At 27.5% G+C, this 14,327-nt stretch overlaps 1 protein-coding gene across 3 annotated transcripts in view; it reads left to right on the plus strand.

Annotated features, from left to right (window-relative positions):
- Window positions 1–12,732, plus strand: part of LOC129984595 (nucleolar and coiled-body phosphoprotein 1-like) — a 36,938-nt gene extending 24,206 nt beyond the window's left edge. For 2 of the 3 annotated variants that reach the window (XM_056094520.1, XM_056094522.1), the window contains 4 exons: window positions 2,425–2,502; window positions 6,100–6,162; window positions 11,645–11,701; window positions 12,254–12,732. In XM_056094520.1, the coding sequence (XP_055950495.1) occupies window positions 2,425–2,502; window positions 6,100–6,162; window positions 11,645–11,701; window positions 12,254–12,573 (518 nt within the window). In that variant the 3' untranslated portion in view covers window positions 12,574–12,732. The remainder of the gene's footprint in view (window positions 1–2,424; window positions 2,503–6,099; window positions 6,163–11,644; window positions 11,702–12,253) is intronic. The other variant, XM_056094521.1, reaches the window with a different exon arrangement.
- The last annotated feature ends 1,595 nt before the right edge of the window (window positions 12,733–14,327 follow it).

The raw sequence follows: 14,327 nt of genomic DNA on the forward strand, positions 1-14,327 counted from the left end.
ATGCCTTATTTATGGAAAAAATACACCAAATGATTTTATAAACTTTGAATAAAAATTTGATCTAAAGTATTTTTATCCTTCTGTTTTAAATTTAATAAAAACAAAATGTTTGGGTAACTTTATAATTTTATATTGATAAATGAATGAATGTATGATTAAAATGAATTTTTCTTCCTTTATTTCTCATAGTATTGTAATTATAAATTTCTGAAAGACTTTATAAATATACTAGCCTCCACTGTTAACCAGCTAGTTAACTCAGATTATTCAGTTTTTAGGCTGTTAAATGCATAATGTGAAGTGCATTTTTTTAATTCATATTATTTAATATGACTGAAATATGTGAATTCATTTAATTTAGTTTACTGCACTTGAAAAGGTATGTATATTATAAAATAAAAGTAAAAATTCTGCTATAGATTTGAAAACACACAGTTGAATGTTTTGATGTATGAGTCTGAATTCCTTCATAACATTGGATTAATATGAATAATTGGCAATTCTTCATATTAACTGACAATTTGCTTATTTATGAGTTTGTTTCAACACTTTTTTACAATGCCAATTGTGATAACCAAACCGATTTTGGATCTTTATTAGCAACCACATAAGGTTGTTGATTTTGAAAGCAGTAGAGCAATTCTTCACTTTTCTACATGCTAATAAATTGTGTATCAAAGTGAATTTTAAAAAAAAAATTAAGGAAAGTAAAAGTGATACTATTGAAGGAAAAAATTTGTTTCGTTTTTTGTCTTTAGATAATTCAAAAACCATTTTTGTAAGATATAAACATCGATTTCCATAAGCAAATCTTACTGATAACCTATTTGATGACTATTAAACGTATTTTTGTACTCTAATAAACTTCTTCTTTTTCTTTTTTTTTTTTTTTTTTTTTTTTTTTGTGACACAGCAAACTCATCCCAGAACATTACGTATCATAGTCCCTTTAATTAGTTAAGCAAAGCATTCAGTTCAGTGCAGCTGTAAAAATGCTTGATGAAGCGATCTGAAATTCATATGATGGTTTGTTTATATTTGTCTGTTGTTTTTCAATAATAACAGTAATTTCTATGCTATGCATGTTAGTATTATATACAGGGTGTCTCATAAACCATGACCACAGCTTTTATTCCTTAAATATTGATCACAGACGTATACTGTAAATTACAAAGTTGCGTTAAAAAGAAAGGGTGTAAAGTGTTATGAAATCGATTAAAATTTTCAGGGGATTAAACTAAAAAATACAAAATTTAAATTTTTATACAGATCTTTTACAAAAAAATTCCCAATAAGTAAAATATGCCCCATCCTCTAATAATATCATGTACAAAATTTCAGAACTTTATCATGAAAACTCTGAAAGATATGTTAAAACAATTTTGGTGAAGGGTCAATCACAAATTAAAATGCAAATGTTTACAGCTTCAGTGCAGATGATGTGATGCAGGAATGCATCATAAGGAAATAAAATATGCTTGATATCTTTAGTTTTAAATATAAATTTTAAAATCTATGCTTCCTGAAAAATACTTTAAAATTTTATATCATGAATTACAGAATGTAGCTTAAAAATAGCACAGCATGTAGTTTCATATCTTTGAGACTTTTTGTGATAAATTGCTGAAATTTTGTACTTTTTGAAATTTAATCTCCTGAAAATTTTAATCGGTTTAATAATATTTTACACCGATCGATTTAATAATATTTTTATTTATTTTTTTATTTTTATTTTTTAATAATATTTTTATGTATATGTCTATGATCAATATTTCAGGAATAAATGTCACGGTCAAGGTTTTTGAGACACCCTGTATATACAGCGTGAGAGATTTCTAAGAATAATACATTCTGCAGTTTTTTTAGAAAGTAAATGTGTAATGAAACAGTAATAGTTTGTCATTTAGCTCCTAGTAAATATTTATTTATTAACATAAATATTAGAATAAATTATAAAAGTAAAATTCAGTCCATGATAATTTCACCAAATGGAAATAAAGTGATGCAAATTACCTTCATTAACCTGTTAACTGGGGAATTAAATTAAGATCAACTCATTTCGCTCTGAAATATTTCGTCATACTCAGTTAACAGGTTAAAATACAATACAAACCAAAAAGTTCGAAAGCCTGAAATTTGATCTTGACCACATTTAACATATTTAAACTGTTGCGTAGATTGCTAACATTAAAAATCTATTTTAAGTAATTTTGTCTCTTTTTTTGAAATTATCAAAAGGGGGGGGGGGTATTTAAATATATATGTTTTAGACTGTCACTTCAACATGGAATCTGCTGAGATGAGTATGTTTTTAGTGTTAAATTAAAATTTCTAAAGTTTGGGGAGGTTAAATATTATATTTCATTTCTTTTCAAAATATTTTTTCATGTAATATAATTATTAAATTTTATGTATTTATTTCAGAGATTAATTTAACTCCAGATGTTACCAGAGGAAAATCAAAAAGAAAAACAATAGCTGGTCCAGTTTCAGATGAAGCAGGTAAGCATTAAACATCCAGTTCCAGATGTTTTTATAATATTGCGAAGAATATAGAACATTGATTAAATGTATTTTTAATTTCATTGTTGCCAAATAGTTTTACCATAGAAAATATAATACTGAATTTAGCATTGAAAATGTGATATCGAATTGCTAATTATTTTGCTTATTATGAAAATCAACCATTGTTATATATTTTTGTATTAGTAAGATAGTCAAAATCTGTTGATAAATAGATTTCTTTTATTGCTTTACTTTGAAAATTTCTTTTTTCATTTTATATTAAAGTGATTTTGTTTTTACTTTTTAGATGGTAGTGGTACAACAAGTTTATTGCTTACTACAAATTTTAATGTTTTAATATCTAGAGTGGGGTTAATATTATCTCTTGTTGCTTTTATTTAGTATTGTAGTTTTTAGTAGTGTTATTTTCTTGTAGTAGTTGTTTTTATAATGTAATAAATACTTTAATTTAAATGATTTCTAAATAAATAAGTTTTGCAAATACCTACCATACATATGTATGTTAGCATGTTAACTTGTAATTAGAAACAAAGGTGTAATCAAGTGTGCCTGTTTGCAAAATATATTATATTTAAAGAACATAAAATATAAACTTTTTTAGGGAAAAAAAAGAGGAGGGGGGGGGGGCTTTTATTTTATTGGAAAAATTAATCCTTTAAAAAAATTCATGAACTCGACTCTCCTGACTACCAGTTATTTTCTCCCCCCCCCCCACACACACTGAATGAACATCTGTGTTAAATATCCCTACTCTCCTCAATCCTTCTTGCTTCTTATTTATTTCAATTTAAAAGAGGCTATATAAACTTATAGCCCAGTGCTGTTCAAATTTTCACTTGCCCCTCCATTTCTTTTTCTGTAAATATTGTAATGAACTCTTAAATCCCCTTTTGTTAAATTTAGCCTTTCAAATCTTGTCTGTTAGAAGTCTTTTCACAGGTTCTGCTATTCTTGAAACAAAGTTTTTTTTCTTCTTTTTCTTCCCCCTATTATTTCCAAATCACGTTAGGCCACATTTTTACATTGAAATTTAGGAGCAGCTATGCAACATTCATCTTTTATTCACAGTGCTTTCAAATTCATAAATAGAAATGATATTACATTTATAAATTTTCTTATTCTATTGTATAACATTCAAGGCACAAGAAACCATCTGTCTTTATCAAATTTAATATGTACTTTATGTTACTATCCATTTTCTTGTGCTGTTGATTAGCTTCTTTTTCAACCTTTTGCTCAAGTCTGCATTGTTGTTCATCAGTGTTTTAAAATCTTTGTTTTGCATTTCTTCAAACATTTGCTTACAGCTTGGTTTCTCTGTCTTAAGCAGATTCTTGGAGTTTTATTTTTTTTATTTAACTTCTTTCTAGCATTTATTTTTTTGAAACTGAAAATTTACAAAAGGATACTTGTTTCTTTGAAGACATGATTAAAAATTATGTTTGATATTAAAAATGACAAAATTTTAAGACAAGAACTGCTGTTAAAAATATGCATTGTAGCATAAAACATTGTGAAATAAGTTATGTAAAACCATTAAAGTAGACCAAAGCTAATAAATTAAAATGTAATATATTGTCTCATTCAACAATAAACAATGAAAATTGTCATATATGGCAAAAATGACATTGAAAATAATAGTTTCTCTTGCAGATGTTTACAAAAGAAAAATGCTTTTTTTTTTATCATTAATAATCTGGAAATTAACATAGCAGCTTCAATGTCACTTATTAGAAAGGAAATTTTTTGTAATTTATTATGATATAACATTTACAGTTCTTTGAAAACATATGCAAAGCATTTATTTAAATACATTTTAAAAATGCATTGGTTTATCATTTCAAATAAATAAATGAATTAATTTAAATCTTATAATATTGCTTTAATACCTTCATGGCATTAATACCTCTTTCTGGTGCCTATAGCTATTGAGTATCAAACATGTTTGTCACTCCACTATAAAATGAGTAAAAATAAATAAAGGTTAGGAGACAAGACAATTTTTTTTACTTGAAGAAAATGAACAATAAATTCTGTTCTAACATAATATTCTTATTGCATTGGAATCTCGTAGGCAAACTATTTGCAGTTCTGAGTTCAGTGAATCTTATTTTTTCTCATTCCTACCCCCTCTCCCCATCTGTGTCTAGGGCAATGACTAGTTGTGTAACAATAGTGTAAATCCATAACTGTGTCAAATATGGTCTGAATATATAAAACTATCTGAAGGCATTCACTTAACAATGATTAAGAATGCACACACAAACAAGTTTTTTTAAAGATAGATGACGATGTGGAAGAAAGAGTAATTTTATCTGTTTCTGAAATATTTGGAAGCTTCTAATACTTTCAATTTTTTTTGTGGACAGGTGTATAAAATATCCTTTTGCAGATTGAAAAATAAAGAACTATTTCTTTATTCTGTAAAAATGATTTGTAATTTTTTTTAAAAATTGAAATAAATACCTGTATTTTTTTTTTTTTTAAATCTCTTTTGCCTTCCTTAATAATAAATATATAGCTATAAGAACAGGGGAAAAAAAACATCTTTTTGTTAATCTATTATACTAAAAGATTTGATGAAATTTTCTGAAGTAATGGAGAATTTTTAATGCTATACTTCATTATTCTACTTCCTCTCAATTTCAAGTTCAATAAGTACTTTGAATTTAGTATCTAAAAATTTTAGTATTAAAAATTTAAATGAATGAATTTAGTATTAAAAATACTGCAAGAAAAGTTGAGCAGCAATGGAATATAATTATATTAGTTGAGCAGCATTGTGAAAATTAAAGGAATTTAAATGTGTGTGTGTGTGTTTTTAAATTTTATGTTAAAAAATGCTATGTTTTGAAAAGAATTTCTATAAAGTGACTTAATTTTTTTGAGAGTCCTTCATTATAAAATATTCTGAATTCACCCGTGAGCTTGAATATTATATAGATATTATTATAAGTTTTATTGCTGTTGTATTCTTTTAACATATATTAGAAATTGTTAAGAACAATTGACTTCCCTCTCCCCACTTAATATTAAAATGAAAGAAATTCAAAGCGTGCTCTGTAGCGAAATATTCTGTATGTATTCAGTTCATGAATTTTTATTACGTACTTCTATTTCTCAATTTAAATGCCCTAAAGAATATAAAGCCATTAGTAATATTTCATTTCTCAAATAAAATTAAGGCATCTAAAGGAAATTTTCTATAGATATCTATATATAATTTGTGTATATTTGAAGTAGAAATTCTGTTTTTAATTTACATTATTTGTTTGATCTAGTATATGCACAAATCTTAAACTATAGATTAGTAATGTCTATCATTTTCAAAAAATAATAAATAAAGATGCTTTTATTCATTCAAAAACTGCAAAGTTATTTTCTTTTTATTAACCTGTATTTTTTTTTATTGGAAAGTTCCTAAATATACATGGAAAAAAATATTTTTTGAGTAATTATTTTAAAAATTAAAAAATGCTAATATAATTTTTTAAGTTTATAATAAATTTTTTATAAGTTTTTTTTTTTTTTTAATAAGTTCTCATTTTGCCAAAAATAATTTTTTTATTTTAGTTGCTCCGTCACCCAAAAGATTAAGAACGGGACGCAGGAGCAATATTATGCCATCAACTTCTGGTAAGAACAAATTACTTATTAGTTTATTTTTCTGTATGTGGTAATTTTTTACTTTTTTTTTTTTTTTTTTTTTTTTAATCTGATGTGAAAGTTTCTATCATCAGAAAGTTTGTTCAAATTTGTTGAAAATGATGGTATAGTTTAAATATAAATATCATACTCTGTTGTCTATGTTTGTATGAAGTGAAAGGCAATTTGAATAAACATCAGAAAATGCCAGTGTAGAAGAAAACTGTATAATGACCTAAAAATTTCATCATTTAAGACTGTTTCACTTTTTTTCCCTAATTGCTGTGTGCTCTTAACGGTTATTGATGTTTGTTATTCTTAAATAGAAGCTCTTCAATATTTTTAAAAATGTAAATGTAATTCATTATATAGAAATGTGTGCTATCATAATACACTGTGATTCAAAAGCAACCCAATTAACTTTTAAAAATTGTAAAAAGTCCAGAATGAATATTAATTCTAAATTGCTTCAATTATTGTGACTCTGTTAAATAATTGCTTTGCCATGTATTCGTATCAAGTTTAAGAAATCATTCTAAAACTTCATGAATTCAACAAGCCAATAATTTATATATATATATATAATATTGTGCGTGTGTGTGTGTGTGTGTACTAGTCTGATTTCTAAAAATTGATTCCATCCTCAGTCATAAATGTCCATCTATTCTGAACTCATTCAGTGCAGGCGTGTCATATACGCATCACCTACAAACTATTGTCACAGCTGAGTGTTACACCTGTGCATTGCTGGAAATTGAGCCCAGAGAATGGGTGATGTATATGTGCATTTTAACTGGAATGATTTTTAAAGGCCACTAGAGGTCTCCCTGAGTCCATTACTTTTGAAATGAAAATAGTTTTAGTATCTCAACCTTCAGGTAACTCATATTATGCCTTACGTTGGCATTTTATTCATCAGCTGTTGTGTGTGTGTGGGGGGGGAGTAACTGTAATGTAAGTAAACAAAGCTTGGTCCTTTAACTCTCCATGTCATAGAAGCATTCTTGCATTTCTAGTCTCATTCCAAATTTTATTCATTATTTTATTTTTGCTACTATGCAAGGTCTGTTGAGGTTTTACCATCAGTTCTTTTATATTTAGCATAGCATTCAGATATGTTACACGAGTGTCCTTTTTTTATTTCGAAATGCTGTGAATGCGATTTGTTATGGTATGAAAATCTTATTCATCAGAGGAAGGAAATCTCGCATTATGAATAAGGCAATTATTGGCACATATGAGAGTGATGATTCATAGTCTAATGAATTAGAAATTGAGATTTTGAGTGATTCTGATACAGGTTTTTATCAAAATTTGCGCTCACTGCATGTCTGCCTTCTACTTATTTTGCATTGTATTTTTGAATTTTTTAAATATTCATTTTAAAGTTTATTGATGTATTTTATACATTAAAACTTTATAAAAATTTGAATTGGATTTCTGAAAATTATTTCTCAATGTAAATGAGTTTTTTATATATTTTTTAAAGTAAATTGAAAGGAAAAGATTACTAAATTATAATTTTAACATATAATTAGTATCAGAAAAGACATCAAAGTTACATTTTCCTTTTATATGTTTTATTCCTCAAGAACTGAGAGAGTGTCCTTGATCAGCTTAAATGATTGACTTCGATTTCTTTCTGTGAAGTCACCTCATTCGTACTAAGAATTTTCAAAGCCAATAAAGCAAATATTAAAAATGAATGTTTTAAAAGATAATAACTGTTCTATTTTCAAGGGGACTTCAGATTCGAGTGAATACTTTGTAGATGTATTCAGAGAAAAGATGTACATTATACTTGAATAGTGAAGACCTTCAGTGTTTTTGTCATTTTATATACCAATATAATTTTTTCAATTTTATACTTTAGAATGTAATTTTGTATTTCTGTTTAAAAAAAAATAACAGTTCATGGACTTTCTTGTCATCCTATTTGATAAAATATTTGTTCAGTCTTTTTTCTGTTTGACTTTGGACACTTAACTTCTTTTGTCAAAGGATTTCTTCCCATCCATGTAGAATCTGTTGTAATATAAAATCTGAAACAATGAGTGCATCTCCCTTTATTTGGCTGTCACAAGAAACCATTTGAAATAATGAATAACAGTGACATGAAATTTGCATTTACTATTATATTATTCATATTTAAGTAGGATTAAGATATTAATTAAATAACAAAAATTAAACCAAACTGGTATTTTTGCTCAATTTTTCATCAATAAATTTAAAAAAAAATTTTAGGAATTTTCGAAAATGTATTTTAAACATATTTGGTAACAAAATTTTCTATTATTATGTACAAATTCAAATTAATTTTACTGTCTCATTAAATCTTGCGATGTCATGTTTTTATCATAGTTAAAAGTTATGATAAAAAATTGTTGCTTTCCTTGAACAATAACTTCCATGCAGAACTTTTATTTGGTAGACTCATGCTTTTTAATATGTACAAATAGCAATGCAATAATGTTTTTTGTTATTATGTGATTTAATTTTCTCAAGCTAAATTTTTCAATTTCTAATCTTAGTGTATTGAGTCATTAAAGTTATTAAATCTCATCCCCACTAATGGGATAGGACCTAGAGATAAAATAATAAATACTGTATTTGGTACTTTTCCGTTAGGCGGGTCAATTGTGAACCAAATGCTAATTAGGAGTAAGAAATTTGATGGAATTCTACATTATTTGGCGAGTTTTCGCTTGCGCCCGGCTAACAAATTGTGAACCAAATGCGAATTTGGCGGAATTCTACATGACTTGACGAGTTTTAACTTGTGTCCACCTAACGGAAAAGTACCCCGTATTCTTCTTCTTCTTATCATGCATAAAAACAACAGATTGAAAAGAATGGGTAATCATAACAATTTAAGAAAAACATAGAATGAAAATACTTATGTTGGTGTTCCATCAATGATTTTCGAATAGAAAATGAAATCCCAAGGGATGCTAGATAAGTATCATATGGTTCAAAATGTGGATACTGAGAGTTAAAATATGTTTACCTGATGACCAGGGATCAGATGATACAGAAGAGAGAAACAAAAATCAAAGGAAGGTGCTGCATTGAAAAACTGTTTTATTAAGTTTAAAATGTTATAAGTGCTTGGAAAATATTTCTATCTTGAGGAACATTAATACACCATTTTAGGCATTTTGTAAAAATCGATTTTATAAGTATGTAGTTATTTTTATAAGATTCTTATATTCACGTGATATTCTGAATATGGTATTGTGGATAACTTCTGTATTTTATTCTGAATATATTTCTTCATTCATAAATGTGCGATTATCTAATTACATAAGAAAACAAAGCCTTAGTTTTTTCTATACTCAAAACACAATACTTATTCTTTATTAAGTTTTCTCATTTCATCCTTGCTTTATTTTTATCTTATATATCTATAGCATTTTATTTTTTTTGTCCATTTTGATGGAATTTAAATTTTTACACTATTTTTATCTGCTCAGAATGGTTCCTTTATTCATTGTAAATATAATTATTAATCCTATTACTTCAAGGCATACAAGTCTTGAAATAAAATTTTTATTACTCTGATCCAGATACCTTTTTTGGGGTCACCCTTGTATAAGACTGAAAGATACTGGAAATGCAAATAATTATTCCAGTCTTTAAAGTCCAATTGAATAATTATTTCTATTTGTAAGCATTTATTTTAAAAACTCCTCATGCTTAAATATTCCTAAAAAATATTTACTTGTAACAGTTTTAAATAGTGCTGCTTACCTAGAAATGGAATTACCCTAGAATGACATTTATTGATTTTATGCTACAACAATTTACCATTGTGATAAACAAGCTGATACAGCCTAAGTAAAAACTTCAAGGCCAGTAAAATGTTTTGAGAAAATGGAAACATATAAACTGAGGAATTAAAATACCATTTGATTGATAATTATTGAGCTTAAATAAAAGTTAAAAAAAGTAGAAAAATTAATTTGCAAATATTTTATTATTAGAAAATATTACAGAACACACAGATGAATATTTGAGCCGGAGTAAAAACTTTAAGACCAACATAGAAAATAACATATAAGAAAAAAAATTACAAATTCTTAGAAGGTTCTGTAGGAGCCATTTCTTTGTATTGCTTCAAATATTCTTGTTTTCATGGATGAAACGAGTTTTTGACAAAGGGTGTGGTTGGTTTTATACCATTCATCTTTAATAGTAGATTTCAGCTCTGTTGTTGATGTAAAATGTCTCCCATTTGTATAAACTCTTCTTGCTAAGTCACCCCAAAGATTCTCGATTGGGTTGAGGTCAGGTGATCTAGCTGGCCATTTCACAGTTTCAACATTGTTGACTTGTAACCAATTTTTTGTGCTGTTACTCGAATGGATCGATGCATTGTCTTGCTGATATTTCCAATTTTCTCCAGCAAGACATTCAGCATTTGGCAAAAGATGATTTGTTAGGACATTTTGGTATCCTTCTACCTGAAACGAATGCAATTGAGCCCACACCATTGTAAGCAAAGCAGCCCCAAGTCATGACAGACCCTCCACCTAATTGGCGCTTTGAGAATATTTCTTTTTCATTTCTTATATCATACCAGTAGAAGTTCCAGCCATCTGGTCCATCTAAATTCCATTTTTTTTTTTCGTCAGAAAAAATAATTTCTATCTATTGGTTGTCCCAGGTCATGACTTTCTGGCCAAAGTTCAAACGCTCTATTTTGTGTCTCAGCAGTAACTGAGGCTTAGTCAATTTTGCTGTATAAGTGAAACTTCCAGACCTTCTAATTGTGTTATAAATCGTTTTTTGACAAACTTTTAAACCTGTCGTCAGAATCAGTTTCCTGGTTGAGTACTTTCCAGTAGATGCAAGTTGGCAAACTCTTCTTTCATCATGCGAGGACAAAGATTTAGGTCTTCCCCTAGTATTCTTTTTACCATAATTGTCTTTCAATTTAAAAAATTTTTTGACTACAGTCTTTGATCTTCCTATCTTTATCGCAATAGCACGACTACTCATTTCTGTTGAAGACAAAGCTTCGATCTGCCCTCTTTCACAATCAGTTAACTTCTTACCCTTCGTCATCTTCACAAAGATCACTAATACTTCGAAGAAATGTATGACAAATATAAAAATTGCAGCGTTGTCACAAGCTAGTAGTTGCAATTGTAATTACGTGATTATATTATATTTATTTTTAAAAAATGACTGGTGGCCTTGAAAGTTTTTACTCAAGCAGAAATACTAACTTTTTAAATAACCACATGTTTCTCATAATTATGTTTATGGCATTTATTTCTTATCGATGAACTTCAATAATTGATATTAGTTGAATCGCTTTTATTTCCATTTTACATTTTCTCAAAAATTTTTACTGGTCTTAAAGTTTTTACTCAGGCTGTAATAAATAATTTAATATGTTATTTTAAATGTCAAAACTTGCTAAAATTTTATGCATATTCTTTAATTTGAGGCATTTTAATTTCTTCAGGAGAAGATGAGCCTATGGATTCTAATTCTTTGGCTAGTGATGGAGCTTCTGAACAAGGTAATTAAAAATTTTATTATATTCTGTTGTCCAATATATCAAAATATTGTATCATTAATATATATCCTTTTCCTCAATTTTGGTAATTTAATTGATTTCATCATGAACAAATTACAATAAAAATCGTGCAAGACTCAGAATTTCTTTCAAAAGAAACAACAAATATGGTACAAAAAAAAAATCTTTTTATTGCTTGTTAGAAGTGATTGAAACTTTTATTTGTGATAGCAATAGTTATTAATAATTCAGTTACATGAAATGAATTATAACTAATCAGGATGTGGATTTTTAGTAAATTAGTATTTATAATTAAATTTTCAAATGATACTGAAATACATTATTATCATATCATCATTACTATTTAATTTAATCTAATGATATTCATGTTATTCTTATTGTAAACTACTTATTAATATGCGGTTTGATAAATTGCAAAAATTAATTAAATATATTTTTTAAGAATTATTATTTATAAAATTTATTAAGTTATTTCATATTTTCATGTGGTGGTTCTTATAATGTATTTAACACTCTTTCTGAAAAAAATTTCAGAACACTATTCTCCTTGGATGCCCCTTTCAGACATCAGTGGCAGCGTTCCCACACAACCAGGAATTTATGAATTAAAAGTTGCAGCAGCTAAAAAACCTGCATACATTGGAGGCTGCGACAATTTGCGCCAAAAGCTTACACTGCACAAACTGAAGCAAAATTCTGGCCACAAACATCTTGATAAATTCATTGACCGCAACTTATCCAACATTTTGGTTCGATATGAGCAACTTTCTTCTGCTGCTGATGCTAAATCTGAAGAGAAAATCCGAGTGAAAGCGTTTGTAGATCGTTTCAAAAATCCTCCTGCTTACAACTAAACTGCATCAACTATGTTATTTGATTTTTTTTTTTTTTATGAAACTTCAATGATAATGTATTTTAAATGTAAGTTTTTTGATGAAACATTTTAATTCAAGTATTTTATTCATTTCCATATCTAGTATTTTGAAATAAAAGTACAAATAATTTTGTTTTTATGTCTATTTATCTTATTATTATTTTTTTAAAGTGAGGAAATGTGTAAAAGTAGTGAAATAAAGGAGCTACTACAGAAATTTACACTTTTAAAATTGGTATAAAAGCAAACACTAATCGAAGCATTTATTATTCGGTTGCTGATTAATATATTAAAAACTCCATTATAATTATTATTTTAATATTTGGACTAGGATAGCCTGGTTGGTAGGGCGTTGGATTTGCGTCCCTTGGGTTGCGAGTTCAAATCTCACCGGCTGAAGACTCCATGTGTGTGGTGGCTGGCACATTTATAAATCAGTTGTGGTCACAAAGTCCTTCATGTCGAGAGTAATACCAATGGGGGTACTGGATCATGGGTGATCGTTCTCTGATTCGGGTCTGAATTACGATCTGTGAATGAAATGTGTGAAAGTCTGCCCAGTAAAAAGGGCTGTGATGTGTGTGTAGCTAAAAGTCATACTCTTGGCCCCAGATGGTACTGAAAAAACTAGAGACCCACCCTTGACTTTTATCACTGACTTCTATGACAAGTGCCAGTAGAAACAACAACATTTTAATATTTTCTAATAATCGTATACAGATTATTAAAGTATGCAGCATTTATTAAGGTAATTTCATCATACCGTTTTTACAATGTAACAAATATCATAGAAAAAATGTAATTATTTTTCCTATGCTATGCATATAAACAAATTTTAAATTTTTGAAATTGCCTATTTTAATAGAAAGCTGAATTGCCTTTTTATTTTAAAATTCAACCTTTTTACTACATTTATTTCTACAGCTCTCCATTTAGTTCATTTTATTATAAAAGTAAGTGTATCTCTCATTTCAGTTGAATGATTCATCATGTTCATAGTAATCAATTCAGAGTGTATATTTATATACTGGGATATTTAGATCTTTGGTTTCAATGTGTTAGCAAAACTTCTAGAAAGTTTTTTTTAAGTTTGAAAATTCTGCACTGTGCCTTATTGAAATCCCATTAAGGAAAAAAAAAAAAAAAAAATCTACTTCCATTGTGTTAGTTATTTTTTCCGATTATCCTTTTAGGCTAACATGCTTGTGTTATATGAAAATGTACAAACCGATTCATCGTGATGTAGAATACAAACTGTTATTTATCGACCTATCGAATTTTTCAAGCGGTTACTTCTTGATTAATACATCTTTGATAAATCGTTTGTCATTGACAAACGATTTATTTACAGTAAACTCTCGACAAAGCTTTAATTATAGTAAACTCTCGTTGGCCCAAGTAATTTAATGGCTTAGCATTGGGAGTCAGTGATAAGACGACAGAAAACAGACCCCGTGCAATTTTTTTCCCGCTTTTTTACTGTTAAAAATTTGTACTGTTAAAATTTTGACAGAGAGCAATAAACAGTTGATATTTTTTTTGTATTTGTTTTTTACAAAAAATAATAAATTTTTAAAATTTTGGGATTTACAGATTATGATAATTGATAGTTTACTGTATATATTTAATTAATAGCAATTTTAGCGCTTTTCTTCAATAACTTCAAATCATATTATACAACAAAAACCAACTTAATTTTTTTAAAAAGTGTGCCATTTCATTTTTTTTTTTTTT

This window comes from Argiope bruennichi, chromosome 9 (genome assembly GCF_947563725.1).
Source record: "Argiope bruennichi chromosome 9, qqArgBrue1.1, whole genome shotgun sequence".
Lineage (NCBI taxonomy): Eukaryota > Metazoa > Arthropoda > Arachnida > Araneae > Araneidae > Argiope > Argiope bruennichi.